The sequence below is a fragment of the Bacillus rossius genome, chromosome 7, assembly GCF_032445375.1.
Source record: "Bacillus rossius redtenbacheri isolate Brsri chromosome 7, Brsri_v3, whole genome shotgun sequence".
In the NCBI taxonomy this organism is placed as follows: domain Eukaryota; kingdom Metazoa; phylum Arthropoda; class Insecta; order Phasmatodea; family Bacillidae; genus Bacillus; species Bacillus rossius.
In genome coordinates, this window is record NC_086335.1 from 50,630,605 (window position 1) to 50,649,755 (window position 19,151).

Sequence of the window (19,151 nt, forward strand, 5' to 3'; positions counted from 1 at the left end):
TGCCCCGGTAACGGGGCAAGATGGCACATTTGCATTATATTTTTAAAAGGACAGAATTTTGGAGATAATATAGAAATATAGATTTTTCCATGTAGTTACATCACGACAAAAGACTATTCTAATCGTGTGTGGAAAGAAGGAAATCGTATTTCCAAAATTGAAATTATAAAAAATGACGAACTCTTAACATCGCCAACTTGCCCCGTCCTCCCCTACATGACTGTGGAGTCCTTTGAAAAGCACGAATTTTTTTTCAGTTCCTTAAACATTACTGTAGTTAGAAATTTTTGTATTTAATTCTCACAAACTATTGATCAAATTTTTAATGAAATTAACTACTTTTTCGTTATATTATTGTTATTTTTATTTCGTTTTTTTAATATTCACACAATCAAACTAAATTTTTCAGGAAATTTAAAATTCACAAACGCAAGCTTGTGCATGAGTTTTACTAGTGTATTTAAGCTACGTGTGGTTATTTAACTATATTATCTATACAATGGCAAAAAAAATATTTTTAAATATGTATTTTAAAAAGAATTTTTTTTAAAAAACCTAACTGTTTTTTATGTAGTTTGCGTGATTATGTACTACAAAATTCGCGGTTTCAATATACACCACGATCCTATACGTACTTAAGCAAATTACACCTGATTATTGGTTACCAACTGATGACACCTGCTAACTGGGATGCTTGTTATTGGATAGTCTTTTTTTTTTATGGTTTTTTATTGGCTTAGAGTCCTTCGTATAAATTTTGGTCTACTATTATTATTTAGATTTTTTCTTCTTTTTCTTTTAAATTTTCAGTTCATTTTAAGAGCGTATCAACATTTCTGTATCGTCAAAGCAGTGTAAAACAACAAAAAATAACAATTCTAGTACCTTTTTTTCCCCTTCAAATCTAGTACTTTTTCCTGTCGAAGTTGATACGAAATAAATTTCGCATGTTGGTGAAAGATAAAAGGGGTGGGTGAGTCGGGGGGGGGGGGGGGACAGCCCGCAGGGAGAGAGAGGTCTCAGCGGCCAAAGGTCGGAATGACACAACCCAGCCTGCATCACGTCTGATCGAGCCGTGACTCACTGAGCTCGCTGGAGGGGATAAGGTCTACCGGTGACTATAACCTCCTATGACGAACGGAAGAATTCGGGTTGGAGTTCGACGACATGCAGGATGGAATCCACAATCCCCTCTGAGGTGAGGCCACACGGATACATAGCTTGGCTGTGTTCGCGATGTCAGCTCTGTGTGCGTTATGTTCGCTGCGTCAGGTCACCAGGCAGGATAGTCTAGTTCGCGATGCGATGTTCAAGTGATGATTCCGACGATTCCCGCGGCATGTAAACTTAAGAATGAAATGTGTTCATTAAGTTAATTTAAAAAAAAAGAATCATTCCAATAGTTTCATTATTTGATGAAGCAGTTGCGTGTGAGTACGAAGCCAAAATTATGGATTATTTAAGAATAAACACCACTCGGTTTGATAGCATTCCTTTGAAATAAAATGTCAGGCATCGTTCCCGCATATCTTGCCTTTTTGTTTTCTATCATTGATTTATTCCATAAGCACGGATATTTCCGTACTTCTTCAGAGAACTTTTCCGTTGACATGACTTATTTAAAGCAAAAAATAAGTGAAACCAAACCTCATAAAAAGCGAACGCAGAAGTACGGTCTGAACCCGCAAAAAATATATTTTTTCAAATATATTATTTTGCGCATGCGCGAAGTAAGCGATGTTTAGAAAAAAATAGCCGAGATCCAAACACACGGTGGCATCGCCAGGATCGCCAACATGGCAGAAATAGCGAGCACAGCTCGGTGTGGCCAGTGACACTTAAGACGCAGCTGGCTATGCTTATCTCGCGTAGCGAACATAGCCAGCATAGCGATCTGTGTGCCGGAGTTTCACGCACTCGCGGGAAAACGTCACCTGCTCGTATGCCTGTGATGCCAAACTGCTGAGATTGTCCTCGTTTTCTGCTACCAGGCTATAATAGCCTACCGCACACGCATGTGTTTCCATGTATTTTGTTCATTTGCTTATGATACGAAATTTCATCTTCTGCCCAGATTGCTTATGGTTTGCGTATACGAATTTCGGTATTTTTTTTTTTAACTACCCATGACTAGAAATACATATTTTTCACCAAAACAAATCTTATATTTCATTAAACTATAACTTATTTTTCTGTAAATGGAACAAAAATATTAATGTAAAATTAAAAATCTTTGTAAATTTGTACATTTACATGAAAACACCTACAAAATAGTGTTCACACTAATACTGGGATCGGAATCTTACCCAGGTATTAATTCTTTGTGTTGTCTCTGTACCTCCAATAGTTAAAAGTTATTTGTGTACTATTTCCTGAATAGCTTTCCAGTATTACTGCGCACATAATCAGCTTGATACAACAAAATCAAGTCCAATTGTTGCATATTCGATTAATTTTTCCACGGTTTATAAAACATTCTGCGTGATGAAACATCAATTTAAATATGAACTATGCACCAATTTTCGTAAGCATTACTCAGTATTATCTCAAAAACCATACATCATATATGCAAAAATAACCATGGACATGTGTTGTACGGTGTTACAGTATAACAAACTATTTCTTGGAAACTGGTTTTCAGAGGAGTCTTTCGTAAAAGTTCAGAGAATATGTTTCTGTGTACACTGTAATAATGTATGATTGCGCTAGCGATTGATCCATTGTTATTGGCAGCCGTATGTAAGAGAAGCCATCGTCCTACTTAGCCGGTCCTTTCAGGACGCGTTTGCTTCCGCACTGGATGGCTATGATTCGTGTGCTGACATAGACATGTACCTGGAAAAAAAAACAGCCAACCACGAAACCCAGACAATGCCACAAAGTTTAAAAACACAGCTGGTACGAAAAAAATATTCGCGAAAAATACAAAATTAAAGTGATTTTAAAAAGTGCAATGGCATACACAAAAGCCTATCTCAAAAATACAATTAATTTTCCGAAATTTTCCTAATCCACAAATGACAAGATTCCCTGTCATTTCACGGTACATACTCGTATTTTACTGCCAGGCTATTCTCCACAGTCAATTAGATAAACCATTTACAATGGTATTTTGAATATTGTCTCGACAGAAAGACAGCTATTCAAGATGTAAAAAAAAAGAAGGAAGAAAAAGGTGAATTTGAAATTTTCCGTGGGACAGGGTTAAAGGTTTTTTTTTCTTTAGAACGCACTAGTAAGGACAAACCTAGTGTGTCAGCCAGTAGTAGTGTGTGCTTTGCGAAGACAAACCTAGTGGCATGAGATAATTAATACATTATATAAATAATTAATTGGTTTTATTATCCGACGACACACATTATTACTCCGCTTAGCAAACAGTTTCACTTGTAAGAGTGTGTTTGGACGAGGATAAGGCATGTTTACTGGAGGAGACGTGTGCATGTGTCGGCCAGGCGCAGGCGGTGAGCGGCGAGCAGTGAGTGAGAGCGCGGCACTTGCGCCGCTGTTGCGCGCGGGCCGGCCCGAGGCAGCCTACTTGCGGCCGGTACCTGCGAGGCGCGGCGGCCGGCCAGTCCCCGAGCGGCGAGGCAGCCGCGCACACGGCCCCCGCTGAGGCGCGACCTGCAGCCAGCCATGAGCCGGCCGGCGGATCCCCCGCCGCCGCTCCCGCCCAAGACGCGGCGGAGCCCGACGGCAACGGTACTCGTCGCGGCCAACCACGACTCGCCGCCCGCGCGCCTCCTCCCGGAAGCCTTCTCGAGCGACGACCGCCAGCGGCACGTCGTCAAGATCCGCATCAACACGGGCGACGAGCACGCGCGCGCGCAACAGCCCGTCGAAGCCAGCTCCGGCGGCTGCGTCAGGATCTCCGTCGGCGGCGGAGCGGCCGCGGACATGGTGCGGCGCGCGACCCTGGACGGCGGGCGCCAGCACGGCGGCCACTACTTCTTCTGCAACGGCCTGGGCACCGCGTCCGTCGCCTCCAGCGGCCAGTCGTCGCCCAGCGACACGCTCGACAGCGGCACGTGCAGCGACCTGGACGGCGGCACGCCGCCGCCGCCGCCGCCCAAGAAGCGGCCCCCGGCGGTCACCGTCACCGTCAACGGGGGGCGGCGGCAGCGCGCCGGCAGCCACAGCAGCGGCGCCGAGGTGGACGGCAGCGACATCGACGACGAAGACGAAGACGACGACCGCATCAGCTGCGACTCGCTGAACAGCGGGCGCGCCAGCCACCCGGGCAGCGACGAGGCCTTCGAGCCGGCGGCGGGGCGCTTCCGCTCCAAGGCGACCATCACGCTCGCCGGCCAGATCTCGGACGACGGGCCCCACCTGTCCGCCGACGACGAGCACTCCTCGGACGTGGACAGCCACAGCTCCAAGGGGCTGGACGGCGAGTCCCGTCCCTCGGGGGACGAGGACAGCGGGGTAGGTCTTCGCCGCGGCCTGCTGCAGGACATCCGCGAGAGGACGTCGCGGCTGTCCGTCTCACCGGTCGCCGAGAAGGAGACGAGGGCGTGGGGCGACGCCCACCGGCCGCTGTCGGCCAGGTCCTCGACGTCCTCGTGCGCCGAGGAGCCGGCCCCGGCCCGCAAGGCGGGCTCCATCGTGGAGCAGCGCACGTACGAGGACCGGCGCAAGGAGTCGGAGGATAAGAAGCTGGGGAACGGTGGGCCGCAGTACGACGCGGACGTGTTCTACAAGTTCCACGTGAACGAGACGTTCGACGAGGCGGCGGGCGGCCGCGCCGCCGAGGCGGACCCGCGGGAGGACTCGTTCGCCGGCTTCAAGGACCTGCTGGAGGGCAAGCAGGCGTCGGCGACCATCCGCAGCGCCAAGGGCACCGTGCGCGGCGTCAAGAACCGCGTGCGCGCGGGCATCACCACCTTCCTGCAGCTGCACGCTACCAAGGTCAGTCGCCCTTGCCCTGCCGCGTCTCTGGTCCTCACCCTCTACGTCAGACGGTTCTATATGCGATCACGTTATCACTAGAGACCCGGAAAATTCGCGAGTTCATTTCGTATTGTGCTAAAATTCAAATAATTATACCTTAGTGCTTCTTCTGACATTGGTTCACTGTTAAACTGGAGAACTGAGGGCCAATTAGAGACCCTCACTCATAGAAGTGTCGAATCACAGGCCACACAGTCGAGACGACTCACAAGTCAGCAGCCAATGAACAGGTGGCATTTGCCCGAGTGTGTACAGGATATTGGAGTCTATCCTGGAGGTCATTAATCCCGCGAATTTTCCGGGTCTCTAGTTATCACTAACGTTTTTTCGGTGGCCTTTTCTTATACTTAACCACATTTTCAGCTATTACAACATCCATTAAATTTAAAAAAAAATAAGAATGACATAAATATAAATATGATAAAATAGGTTATAAGATAGATAGCAGAATTAAGCTTTAACTAAATGTTGAAAAATATGAGTTAACCAAAACAAAAATTAACTACAAAGTAAATTTACAGGTAACTAAAAATTAAGCATAGGCATACACTTGTTGGAAATTAGTTTAAAAAAAAAACCCGCGTTGCCAAAACAAAATAATAAGTAGTATTACATTAAAACCAGTCGCACACATTCGCACACAGATTGGAGTAGGAAAGCCGCTAAGTGATCAATGGTAAGTAGTGTACTACCAAAGATGAATTTTTTCAGCCTGTGTTTGAAATCAGCTAGATTTTTTTTTTATTTTTTATTTTAAGGTAATCCATGGTTTCAGCGCAGGACGTGACAAATAGTGCCTCGCGCACACCTTACTGCTGCGAATATACTCGTTTCTGACGTGGTTTTGGCTAGAGTAATAAGGCAAAATCTTTTTAATGGTTTTATTTTAATATAGTTAGTTTTTAGTTAACTGGATGATAAGACGTATATTTCAGTGTTTTCATTATATAAAACTTACTCGTAACATCACTGTAATATAATATATCAAACGATAGTTCGAACAATACTAGTTTTCACTTGTATAGAGAAAAACCATTTCCGCAACTATATTCAACAGTGAACAATGGATTTTTACTCAAGATGAGACTATGGAATAAATTATAGTCATAAACAAATTATGGTTGATTTATTATAATTGGTCACATGACTTTAAAAGGGCGTATACAGATGAAAAAAGAAAATGGATTTTAGCTACGGGGGGGGGGGGGGGGGCGCATTTTTCCGATTTGAACCTATCATCGTGGGAGGAGGTTCCTTGGTGCCATGAAATTACGAAAGGAAGCAAATCATTTATTTTTAAAAAATTGTTTTTCTGAAAAATATTTTGTGAAGATAAGTTAAAAATTCTTTAAGTATAGATCCTTCATTCATGTTTTATTTTGTTTCCACTTCGGAAAAGGGAGAAGGTTTGCATTTTATTTTAATCAGTGTTTATTTAATGGTTTTAAAAATCATAACGCTTATTTACAGTTCATCTCTAGCATGAACCAGAGCGAGGCCTCATCTTTTATAAAAGGATGTTTGCAGGCGGGTGGAGTTGTACCTCGCGTATCATTGTCGCTGGAATACTAAGTCTGTCCCGGGTTTGAGTCCCACCTCGGACATATGTTATGTGTTTCAAGTAAGCATTTCGCGAGCACAACAAGGCATCACTTCTCACATATGACCAGTATCGTACGCAGAATTTCATTTCAGAAAAAAAAAAGGGGGGGGGGGTATACAACCACTTTCCCCGCGGTTTGTTTCTAAACTCTTTCCATTTATTGGTGGGAATGTTAAATGCTTTAGGATTTCTGGAAAAGGGGGGATATATCCTCCCTACGTGCGTTCTTGCAGATGACACAGTTTCTGTGTTTCGTAATTAGTGAACTCCAAAGTGTTTTTTTCTTTTTAATCAACCAATTTGTTAGTAAATATTCCGATTTTTTTTTTTGTTTTTATAATATTTTTTTTCTGATTTTTCTTCCCACTCACTTAGGAAGGTGAGCAGCCTCCTACCTCCCTTGCCCCCCCCCCCTTTTCTGATACGCTCCTGATTATAAATAAGTTTAAATTCGCGTAATTTAATATAACTGGCTACAACCGTACATTGTGATAAGCGTGTACACAAGCGCAGTATTTGTGTTAAGTAGAATTCGCTATATGTTTCACAAAAGTTTATAACTGTTTTATTATTATGAACGTGTTACGTTTTCGGCTAATTGGAAGTTCTAATCTTTCGTACTACTTTTAATTTTATTTTAAGAACTTTATTCAGTAAATAATGAAATTCATTGTTTTAGCCGGATATTTTATTTATTTATTATTTTTTTTTTTAAGTATTCGACATGGAGTTTTGCTATAACCATCACGCCGCACTTCTGAAGTCAAAAATATATATTTATATATTCTGATTTCCTTTCGAAATTCCAAAACTATTATCTATTGGTTACTTTTGTACATATTCATTTTTTTTGTCTGTGACTTCACACTACCAACTACAGTACCATTAATTTCTCGCACGCATAAACAAAGGGATGTAGTTGAGTTTGTGTTTTGTGTAGCCAGGCTTCTGTGCTTGTTTTTCAAGTGCTTATCGCTATAACTACCCAAGTGTAAACGCGTATGTTGACTGCGTCGGTGCATTTAGCCTTTCCTCCTGACGTAATGGAGGAAGTCGATAACTTGTAACATTGAAGTAAATTTTATCTTCGAGACGCTGACTTGAACAGGACACACAAGTCCATCTATCTTCCCAGTGCATATAGTTAAAGTGCCAGCAACCAACGTTGGTTCACATCCTTAGTAAGGCATGGATGTGTGTTATGTGGCGTTTCCAATGTACGTAAAGCTAGTTTATAAGCTGAATATCTTTTTTCCCCTTTTTTAAATATCTTTTTTTATCCTGTCCACACATATCATCCTAACGGCATTAATACGTGGCGTCAATAAAACGAGTACAAATAAAATAATAGACAGTAAACACACAAGTCTTTGGATTTATTTAATATTCCGAGCAGCGATGAGAAAAGAGTAGGCCTACATCCAGAGGACTTGTGTACGTGTATCGCAGGTGAATTACGGTTTCAGGGAAGAAGATAAGATAAGAATGTTAAAAAAAGTCGAACTTGAAAAAAATGTCAATGTTGATTCCAGAACAGGTGCGCGCTCATGAAAACTTTCACACACACATTGGGCGTATAACAGTGTACTGTTGTGTATTGAAATTCTTAAAAACTATCCATAAAAACCATAGTATTCAACAAACTAAATATGCGAGAAAACAAATTCGAATAAATGTTTTTTTAGGAAAACAAAATTCAGGAATAATTTGTTTTATCTGCCATCGGTTACACTGCTGTGGAAAATTTTGATTCAAAATAATTTGTATAAACATTTAAATATGTATTTTTTAATATTTTAAAATCAAAAGGTTAATAGAGTGAAAGTTTCTACCAAATTTAAGTTTCTGTGCTTTTACTTACATTTGAGACATTGTTTTAAGATTAAAATTTGATATTCAGATTTTCGGTAGGGTGAACCTGATACATCACTAATTTGACTACTACAAAATAGATTTTAATTGATCTAATTCACTGAGAAACCTAAGTTAAAACAGAAACCAAATAGATTAGATATATGCAAACAAACGTTCACAGACTTGGGAAGCAAAAGCGATAAAAGTATTCAAAAAGGCATTCGGAAACACGAATCATTAAAATAACTAAATCAATTACGATCATGGGTACATAATGAACGAATAATCCTTGCCTGAGAAATTCCTTTTTGGCTGTAGTGTTTTTATTCTTGTTGTTAGTCATTGTTTCTGTAGTTTTTTTGTTTCGCTTTAACAGTGTGTCGTATGTCCGACTAAAATCTTTGCCCTAGTTCGAGGTGTTCGAGACAACTCCCACCACGTTTCCTTTTTTGTGAAAAGCCGGAATAATGGGCGTTGATCCAGGCTTGCCACCCCCCCCCCCCCCCCAAAAAAAAAAAAAGAACACCGCGGGATCTAAACACATTTGACAAATTTTGATTTATGGGTGATGTGTAGAGACCGGGAAAATTCACGGATTCACTTCGCGATATGTCAGAATTCAAACACGTTTAACTTCGTGCTGCTTTTTAAGCCCAGTTGGCAGGTTTCCCGACTCAGCAGCCAATCAGCAGATAGGGATATCGCCCGAGTGAGTAGGGAAATGTGGAGCCCAGCCTACAGATTACTGAAACCGTGAATTTTTCCAGCCTATAGTGACGTGTTATTAATTAGTTTCACATCTTTTTTTTTAGAAAATAGATTTTTCCTCAAATGAAAACTGCGTAAATGTTAGCAGATAATTGAAATTTAATTCACAGGAATGATTATGCTCTTTTCTTTATAGGCACTGACTATTAATGGCGAAAATACGATGATGGTATGCACTTTTTACCTGGTAAACATAACGGAATGCTTCAAGTTGATGATTGGACCGCAATGCTCTTGAAACGCCATTGAAGACCCTGAGCCAGTTATAAACAAGGAGGAGACATGGGGTATCCAATAACACGTGTAACCTGCCAAAACCTTGTTATCGACCAATGAGCATTCTGAAAATGCTTGACTATATATAAATACAAGTTGATTCGAGCCTGATGTGAGATAGGCCCGCGAAATAATCTTGGCTCTAGTTATGATATGGTGCCAGACAGGAGCGTACGCACAATTTATTTTCTTGAGGGGAGGTGGGGGTAGAACCATTTTACCCGCTGTTTGCTTTCAAACCATTTGTGGGTGGGCATAATAGATTTATTTTAGGAAATTGGGGGAGGGGGTATATATCCCGCCATCCCTCTCTGCGTACGCCCATGGTGCCAGGCTAGATTTCACACTCTTTTACACAAAAAGTAATTGTATTTTGTGCGGTGGCTGTTTTTACCTTATGTTCAGATTGCATATGGTTGAATTTCAGTATTTTAATATTGATTTCTTATTTTTATTATAAGGGGTAGTGGAGCGACAAAATTGAAATTCGTATAATGGTATACATACTAGCCTGTCCCCAAATAATAGCGCGAGTTTTTAAGGTCTATTGACATTAGTGTCTTATGGCGAGGAGACGATTTCTATTAACATATCCTTGCTATAAAAAACCATCGACCATCGGTAGAGACCGATAAAATTCGCGGATTCATTTCGCGATAGGCTAGAATCCAAACTCAGTCTCCTTCAGCTGCTTCAGTGATTGGACCACAGTTTACCTGAAGAACTCTGAGCCCACGAAAAACCCTTACCAAAAGAAGTATCGAATCACAAGCATCTCGGTTAACAGCTGACATTTTTAGTAGCCAATGAGCAGGTGTTATTTGCCCAAGTATGTATTGGATCGTGGAGACTATTCTAAAGGTCAGTGAAAATGTGAATTTTTTCCAGTTCCTAACCATCAGTATATTTGACCACGGTTGTGATAACTGCCAGTTGGATTCCCGAAGTTCGTCCTCATAAGCTCCAGTTTCTATCTGCTTGTTTATAGAGAAACAAGCCTCTCGACGTCTTTCCTATCTTCCCTCCATAACCCATTCTTCACTTTGACCTAGTCATCTCCATTTCATCGCACACAATCTACCACATATTTTATCCACCCCTACCTCTTGGTTGTTACCATGAAGGCACTGATGCCTCTGTCTTGTTCTGTAGTGGCAATGGGTAGACACCTCCAAATACTGCGTTATTGTTTGGAAAGACGCTATAGTTGATACCATTACACATTTCTACCACTTTTATATTGGATGATGGACTTTCTGAAGGCCAACAAACCAATAACCAGATCACAAATTTCAAATGACCCCGATCACATAAAATCCGGACGGAAGGTAAAATTGTGGCCGTTCGCCGTTTGCCAGTTGACACCACAGGCGTACGCAAGGTCGTAAGGGGGGGGGGGGACCGGGTAGGGGGAATATATTTCCTCTCATCCCCTTTCCGAATTTCTTAAAATGTACCATCCCTACCAACAAAAATAAATAATTTGAAAGCAAACGGCGGGCAAAGTGCTTCTAGTCCATCTCCTTTCCCGTGAAATAAAGTTCTGCGTACGCTTCTCGTTGACACCGGATAATTTGCGTGCGTGTGTTTGTGGAGTTTACCCTGGAAATAGAAAATAACGTGGATTTTTTTTATGTGCACCGAGCGTGCATAAAAAGCTGTTAACTTCCTAATCATCCCTGACCTTGAGAGTGGTCGCGAACATGAAATTGTTTTCAGCACGTAAATTAAGGCTTGCGAAGAATATGGCGTCAAAAATATTCGACCTTCCTTCCTTGATAAAAAAAAATAATAATTAGTTTCTCTCTGCCAGTAAGATATAAGCCCCTGTCTAAATAATGACTGGACAAGGCCGAAATACCTTGAAAGTTGTTGCGAATTCTTTTAACGTGGATTGCCAACTAGTGTGACTTCAGCTTAAGAACAGACATCCACTCCATAGCAGTGGAGGTCCCATGAGAGGCTCCTCTACCCCCCTCATATTACCAATCGCACAAAAATGAAACATTGGGAACAGCTTGAACACACAAAGCAGTGAGATCCATGCTGAGGTAATATCCGGCTCTGGAAGCCGACTGACAAGTCAAAACTTGAAAACTTGTTCAAACTTGACACTGACTATCTCACCGGATCATGTTATCGCAACCATTAATTAAAATAGATGTATAGGGGCATGCATATTTCGCGAAAAGATTCCGAGACCAGTTGAATGTTAAAACTCACTGTAGCATTGTCTGTGTTTCGTGATTGGGTGGTTTATTTCTTATTTATGTCGATCGTTTCGTAACCAATCACAGCAATTCAGTGCGGAGGCAAGCGCGTCCTGAGTGGCTCGGTCAAGCATGGCAACGACTTCTCTCTCAACGGCCGCCAATCACAAGTAACAAAACCGCTGGTGCGGGTACACCTTTTTGCAGTCAATTATGCGTTCTGATTTGTTCGCGAAAATTGCCTTCCCCTATAGATGTAGCATCATCAGTTGCTGCTATAAAAATTCATTCATCGTAATTTTTGATCACACCCTGGTACATTCTCAGGTAATCCTTTTTTTTATTATTTCATAATTTTTTGTTACCCGTGCTTTATAGTAAAAACGTTTTTAAAAAATGGTGTATTAAAGACACGCTATACGTACTTGAAAGCAAGCAGTTTTTTTTAAAACCATCCTGTAAAGTTAGCATGATGTAAATGAGGCGGTGTTGTCAGCTAAGCGACGATGTGTGGTCCGACACCGAGACGGGCCCGGGACGGTCCGGACAGGGCGGGAGGGGGGTGGGGCGGGGGCGGTAACGGTACGGCGCGGCGGCCGCGGTACTTCCGGGGCGGAAGCGAGCGAGGCTCGAGGCACGCGTCCCTGGGCGCCCAGTCGGCGGAACACAGGGGCGTCTCCCGAGGAGAGTTGTCCGCGGCGGCCCGCCCTCGAGTGCGTGCGCGCGTGTATCAAACACAAGCCGCAGCTAGAGACCGGGGATTCTTTTCGTGATGCGCTGGAATTCCAATAATTAGAGACCGGAAAAATTTGCAAATTTCTTTCGCGACAGGTTAAAATTCAAATACTTATACGTTTGCGATCCTTGTACTGTTTGCTCACGTTTCACCTTGAAGACTTTGGGCCAATGAGAGAGACTCTCAGCCAAAGAAGTGTCTAATCACGGGTAAGCCAGTCTAGACAACTCTCGAGTCAGCAGCCAACGAACAGGGGAAATTCGCTCAAGTTCTGTAGAGGACTGTAGAGTCTATCCTAGAGGTCATCGAAACCGCGAATTTTTCTGGTCCCTACCAATAATTTATACCTAGAGACCTGCAAAATTCGCGGATTCATTCGGTGATAGGCTAGAATTCAAACACATATACCTCTTAGATAATTTTACTATTGGCTTACTGTTCATCTGGACGAATCTCAACCAGTTATAAACCCTCAACCAAAGAAGGATCGAATCACAGGCAAACCAACTGAGACGACTTACAAGTCGGCAGCCAATGAACATGCGTTATTTTCCCGAGTGTACAGGGGTATGTGCAGTCTATCCTGAAGGCTATCGAAACCGCGAATTTTGCAGGTCTCTATTTTTACCTTTAAGCTGTTTCTGCTATTAGCTCAGTGTTCGTCTTCACGGCTCTAGGCCAATGAGAAACCCTCAACCAAAGAAGTATTTTGCAGTTACTTTACAAAATACCTACCCAGAGACCAGAAAAAAAAATTCGCAATAGCCTAGTTTCCATACTCGTTCACATTCATGCTGTTTCAGTGATTGATCCACATTTTACCTGAAGGACCCTGAACCAATGAAAAACCCTCATCTAAAGAAATACCGAACCACAAGCATCCCGGTTAACAGGTTTCGTGAGTTAGTAGCCAGAAGAGTTGGTGTAGTTTTCCCAAGTACTTATAGGATCGTGGAGTCTATCATAGAGGTAATTAAAACTGTTTATTCTGAAGGTCATCTAAACCACGAATTCTTCCGGTCCCTAGCCGCAGCTGTGCGAAGGAATAATACTTATATTATTTTAAAAAAAATAAGTTTCACCGTGATACAATCGTGAAGAAAATCCATTGCTTTGACAAGTGTTCATACGAATTGTGTAACATCCAATATAAAAAACAATACTATGACTGGAAAAATACGCCGTTTCACTGACCTCCAGGAAGGACTCCACAGTTATATACATCCTCAGGACAAGACAATGTTACTCGCTTGTCATTGGCTGACCGTGATTCGTTACATCTTTGGTTGAGTGTTTCTTCATTGGTCCAGAGTAGTGTTAGCAGAAGCAGCGTTTATGTACAACTATTTTTAATTTCAGCCTATCGCGAGATGAATCCGCGAAATTTTCCGGTTTTTAACTGTAACAGTGGTTACCACGGCGCAATTAGTTGTTAACATTGATGTTATGATTATTCCTAGAGAACTAAACAATATTGAATTATTAAAACAAACTCCTATTTAAAGTTTATTTTTTTAAATAATTACAATGTAAAAAATAGTATAATAGTAAAATATAAATTTGATCCATTATTTAACAATTGACTGTCTGATATGCTTGGTTTACTACGAGCTTGTTTCTTTCTTTGAATTATTCTTGCAATGGGGTTAGCGGAAAAAATCTGATCTTTCTTAGTACGGCTATGCATCTTATTTTTCGCGAGAATATTTGGGGACCAGCTGTTTGGTAAAACATCTTAGCATTTTCCACTGTCACCACACGACTCGCATCAATTCTGTGAGGCACAGCCAAATAAGGCAATGGCTTCTCTTGCAGACGGTCGCCAATTACATGGAAGAAACCGCTGGTTGAGGACATGCCTTTTTTGCAGTGCCATGTTGATTTAGATTTTTTTTGTCCGTGAAAAATACCAGCCACTACTTATTAGACGGCAATAATTTATGCCTGCGTTAGCATTTGTTCCCTTGTGACTGGCGGCCGTCTGCAAGAGAGGCCATTGCCCTGATTGGTTGGGCCATTCAGGACGCGTTTGCTTCCGCACTGGATGGCTGTGATTGGTGTGCTGGTATTATAAAAAAAAATATTGATTATATATGAGCAAGTTGAGTTCAGCCTGAATTGAAATGAATTTGCAAGATAATCGTATCGATAGGGGCATGTATTTTTCACGAAAAGATTTTTAGACCAGCTGTGTGTTGAAACACTGTAGCATTGCCTGTGTTTCGTGACTGGTTGAGTTTCTCTCGGCACGTGAATCGCAGAAATTTTGCGTGGAGACAAACTGGTTATGAATGGCCTGGTCAAAGGTAGAAATGGTTTCACTTGCACACGGCCGCCAATAACCACCAAGAAACAGCGCGGTCATACTTTATTACAGTCTGATGAACGCTCAGATTTTTTTCGCGAAAAATACATGCCCCGACGTATCGCACCAGACGTTATTACTAGAGACATGCAAAATTCGCGGATTCATTTCGCGATAGGCTAGCATCAAAACAACTATACCTTCGTACCGCTTCTGCGGTTGGCCCACATTTTATCCGGGGAACTGTGAGCCAATGGGAAACACTGAAAACAAGAAAGTGCCGAATTACTGACAACCTAGTTGAGACGTCTGACGCGTCAGTAGCCAATGAACAGGTGTCATTTCCGCGAGTATTTAAAGGACTGTGGAGTCTATCCTAGAGGTCAATGAATCCGCGAATTTTGCAGGTCTCTAGTTATTACGTGGCGTGTATTTTTTCGCGAAAAGTTCTGAAAACGTATATTAGACTGCAATATGGTTTCTTCCTTGTAACTGGCGGCCGTCTGCAAGCGAAGCAATTGCCTTATTTGGCCCGGCCAATCAGGACGGGTGTGCGTCCTTACAGATTTTTCTGTGATTGGTGTGCCGACAGTAGACATGTGCCTGAGATAAACTCAACCAATCACGAAACACAGACGATGCTACATTGTTTTAACACGCAACTAGTCTTCAAATATTTTCGCATAAACAGAGACCGGAAAAATTCGCGGATTCATTTCGTGATAGGCTGAAATTCAAACATGTGTACAATTCTGCTGGTTCTGCTATTGGCTCGCAGTTTAACTGGAGCTGTCTGGGCCAATGAGAGACTATCGACCAAAGAAGCGTCGAATCACAAGCTACCCAGTGGAGACGCCTCACAATTTAGTACCCAATGAACACGCGTGTTTACTTGAGAAATGCAGAGGATAATGGAGGCTATCCTAGAAGTCATTGAAACCGCGAATTTTTCCGGTCCCAACGCATAAATGTAAATCATGCACAACATAAAAAAAGTAAAAGGAGAGTTGTAAAAATTCCAATAGTAGCTAGTTAATGACTAATGAGTAAGGGCAGGAAATTTTCGCGAAAAAATCTGAACGCCTACTAGACTGCAACAAGATATACCCGCACCAGCGGTTTCTTCCTTGTGATTGGCGGCCGTCTGCAAGAGAAGTCGTTGCCTTGTTTGCACGAGCCACTAAGGACGAGTTTGCTTCCACACTGAATTAGTGTGATTGGTTGTTGTAACAATCGACATGCACCTGAAAGTAACTCACCCAATCACGAAACACAGACGATGCTACAGTGTATTAACTTCCAGGTACTCTCGGGATCTTTTCGCGAAATTTTCATGGCCCTACTAATGAGTAGAGACCGGAAAAATTCGCGAATTCATTTCGCGATAGGCTAAAATACAAATAGTTATACCTCAGTGCCGCCTCTGCTATTGGCTCACAACTCACCTGGATGACTCTGGGCGAATGAGAAACACCTGACCAAAGCTTTATCGAATCACAGGCTGCTACGATGGGACGTCTCACAAGACAGCAGCCAATGAGTGGGTGACATTTGACCGACCGTACGTAGAACTATATAATTCATCCTATAGGTCATTGAACCCGCGAATTTTTCCGGTCCCTACTAATGAGTATATGGTCCTCCGGTTAGTTCCAAAACACGTCTGGCTCTCAACACGAAGGAAGTTGGGCTTCGCTGGTCTACATCCAGAGCCGAGTTGTTGCGCTGCGCCGGTTCGCACGGCGAGGGGCGTGTGACGTAAGCACGCCCCCGAGGCGTGGAAGCTGTTCCCACCGCGGTGCCTGCTGGGAAACAGGCTGCGGTTCTCCCCTCTACCCCCCCCTCCTGTTGCAAGTGTGTCACGCGATCTGGTGTCAGAGCTGACATTAGGAGGCAGTGTGGTTTCGGCTGTCGCTAGCAGCACGCTACGTATAGAGTTTTCATTTGCTGTACGCGAAGTCCAACTTTGAAAAAAAAAAAAATTAAACTGAAGTATACAAGACAACATACGAGACTAAATTTTATCTACTTTCAACTTTAACTATTTTTTTTTACTTTTTAAACATGATAATCAGCATTAAATTTGATTTTATTAATCACACGTTGCACATGTTAAATTTTAATCTTCGTCACATTTTTTTTTACCAGTCACTTGCGTATACTGCTTATTATTAGAGACCCGAAAAATTCGCGGGTTCATTTCGTGTTATGCTAAAATTCAAATAATTATACCTTAGTGCTGCTTCTGTCATTGGTTCACTGTTAATATGGAGGACAGAGGGCCAATTAGAGACCCTCACTCGTAGAAGTGTCGTATCACAGGCCACCCAGTCGAGACGATTCACAAGTCAGCAGCCAATGAACGGTTGGCATTTGTCCGAGTGTGTAGAGGATATTGGAGTCAATCCTGGAGGTCATTGAACCCGCGAATTTTTCGCGTCTCTACTTATTATATAACACTTAACAAATGTTTGGTGACAAACACTGCAACGAAACACAAAATGTGGGGAAATAAAAAAAACCTCTTGAATAGTAGTGATGGTAATGAAAACTAAACAAGCAAAATGGTGGGCGATACATTTACCTTCACCTCACGCCGAGGTGCATGCTGGGAACTACGTGATGCCACGGTGGCGTCGTCCGGAGTCTCCCCTCCCTCCTTCATCAAACATCTGCTCCAGGTGCATGTCGATGAACTGTTACCAAACAACTCCTCTCCCGTGAGAGAGAGAGAGAGAGAGAGAAAGGGGGGGGGGAGAGAGAGAGAGAGCGAGAGAGACGTGGCGGCACTCTGTCGCTGGAAGGCCACTAGGCGAGGGAGATCATTCCAGAAGGAGATGCCACGTATTCTCCGAGCTACAACAGCACAACTCCCGATAGTCGACACTTTTACAAAAGATTCCTTTGGAAACCAGCTATCAAGAAATAGTTTGTGATACTACAAAAAAAGATATTGTAACTTTGTACAACATATGATTATGGTTATTTTTCCATTATGATATATTTTTTTTTTGGAGATGATTCACGAACGACCGCTAGGATAGACCCCACAATCCTATGCATATTCACGCATTTGTCTCTTGTTCATTGCCTGCTGACTTGTAAAGACGCCTCAGCTTAGTACCTTGTGATTCAACACTTTTTTTTTTTGGTTGAAGAGATCTTACTGGCTCAGAGTGCTCCAGATTAACTGTGAGCATCAGCAAAAGCACTACAAATGTGTAAGAAGTTGAATTTTAGCTTATCACTTAATGAATCCGCGAAATTGTGTGTGACCTGTTTTTTACAAAACATATCGTAAAAATATTTTAAGTTAGTTTATTGTTATAAAAATAAAACAAATGCATTCCACAATATGTCATAATATTCGATACGATGAAGAAAAAATATTGTATATATATATATATATATACACGAGTAGTCAAATATATATATATATATATATATATATATATATATATATTTATTTATTTGACTACTCGTGTTTAACTGCCTGAGGTTTTCAATAACAGCATCGAGAAAATTATAACGAGCAGAATTAATAACCTTAACCAGCTAGAAAGCACAGTGTATTTTAACATAGGCTATGTATCGCCAACAATTCACACAGCACATATCAGGATAACCTGGGAGAGGAGAAAGGTAGTGGCAAATCACCATCCATGCATTTGCCAAATATAATTTCCGTCATTCATTAAAACCCAATAATATATCATTTAGCGAGTTTCATATTCGAACCCAGGTCCTAGGGAACAGTTGGATCACAGGCGGACGCAAGAGGGAGAGGGGTAGGTAATTGGGAGGGGGAACGTTTCCCTCCCCTCAAAGATTTGGGGGGGGGGGGGGAAATAATGCAAGACATATGTGAAGACAGAATTTTAGTTTGGGTTATGCAAGGTAGGCTGTTACAACTCCTGCAATTCCAACCGTGTGAGAAGCACTGTGATGCATTATTTAATTTCAAAATTGAGAGAGAGAGAGAGAGAGAGAGAAAATGAAAGTTTGAGACAGCTCAACCAAAAATAAACTTTAATAGTGCGACATGATTCAAAACATATTTTTGAGGTTATCTGTCCAAATATGTTTGACGTACAAAATTGGAAGCCACTTTTCCGTCCAATACGCCATAGCGGCATCCCCCCCCCCCCCCCAAACCCTGAATAATTTCTCATTTTCCTAAGCATAGTTTTCCTTACTAAAGTATTATTGTACTGCAGTGCTATATATAATAGGATGTTTTTCAACCAGAAATTAAATGCACGCCACTAAATAAGAACTACAAAATTATTATTCAGCTTTTTAATAGAGCTGTTTAATAGAGCATCAAGCTAATTAAGACCATGCTAAACTTACTGCTCGGTATTTCAATTCTAAATAAACTAAAATTTATTAGAAAAATTATTTGGCCAATCCCTGAGCCCCATTCTGGATCCGCCCTTCCCAACA

The 19,151-nt window shown here is 42.0% G+C and overlaps 1 protein-coding gene across 1 annotated transcript in view; it reads left to right on the plus strand.

Moving 5' to 3' along the window:
• The first annotated feature begins 3,589 nt into the window (after positions 1-3,589).
• LOC134534001 (glutaredoxin domain-containing cysteine-rich protein CG31559-like) overlaps positions 3,590-19,151 on the plus strand; it is a 172,479-nt gene continuing 156,917 nt past the window's right edge. The window contains exon 1 of the mRNA XM_063371890.1: positions 3,590-4,911. Within this exon, the coding sequence (XP_063227960.1) occupies positions 3,637-4,911 (1,275 nt within the window). The 5' untranslated portion in view covers positions 3,590-3,636. The remainder of the gene's footprint in view (positions 4,912-19,151) is intronic.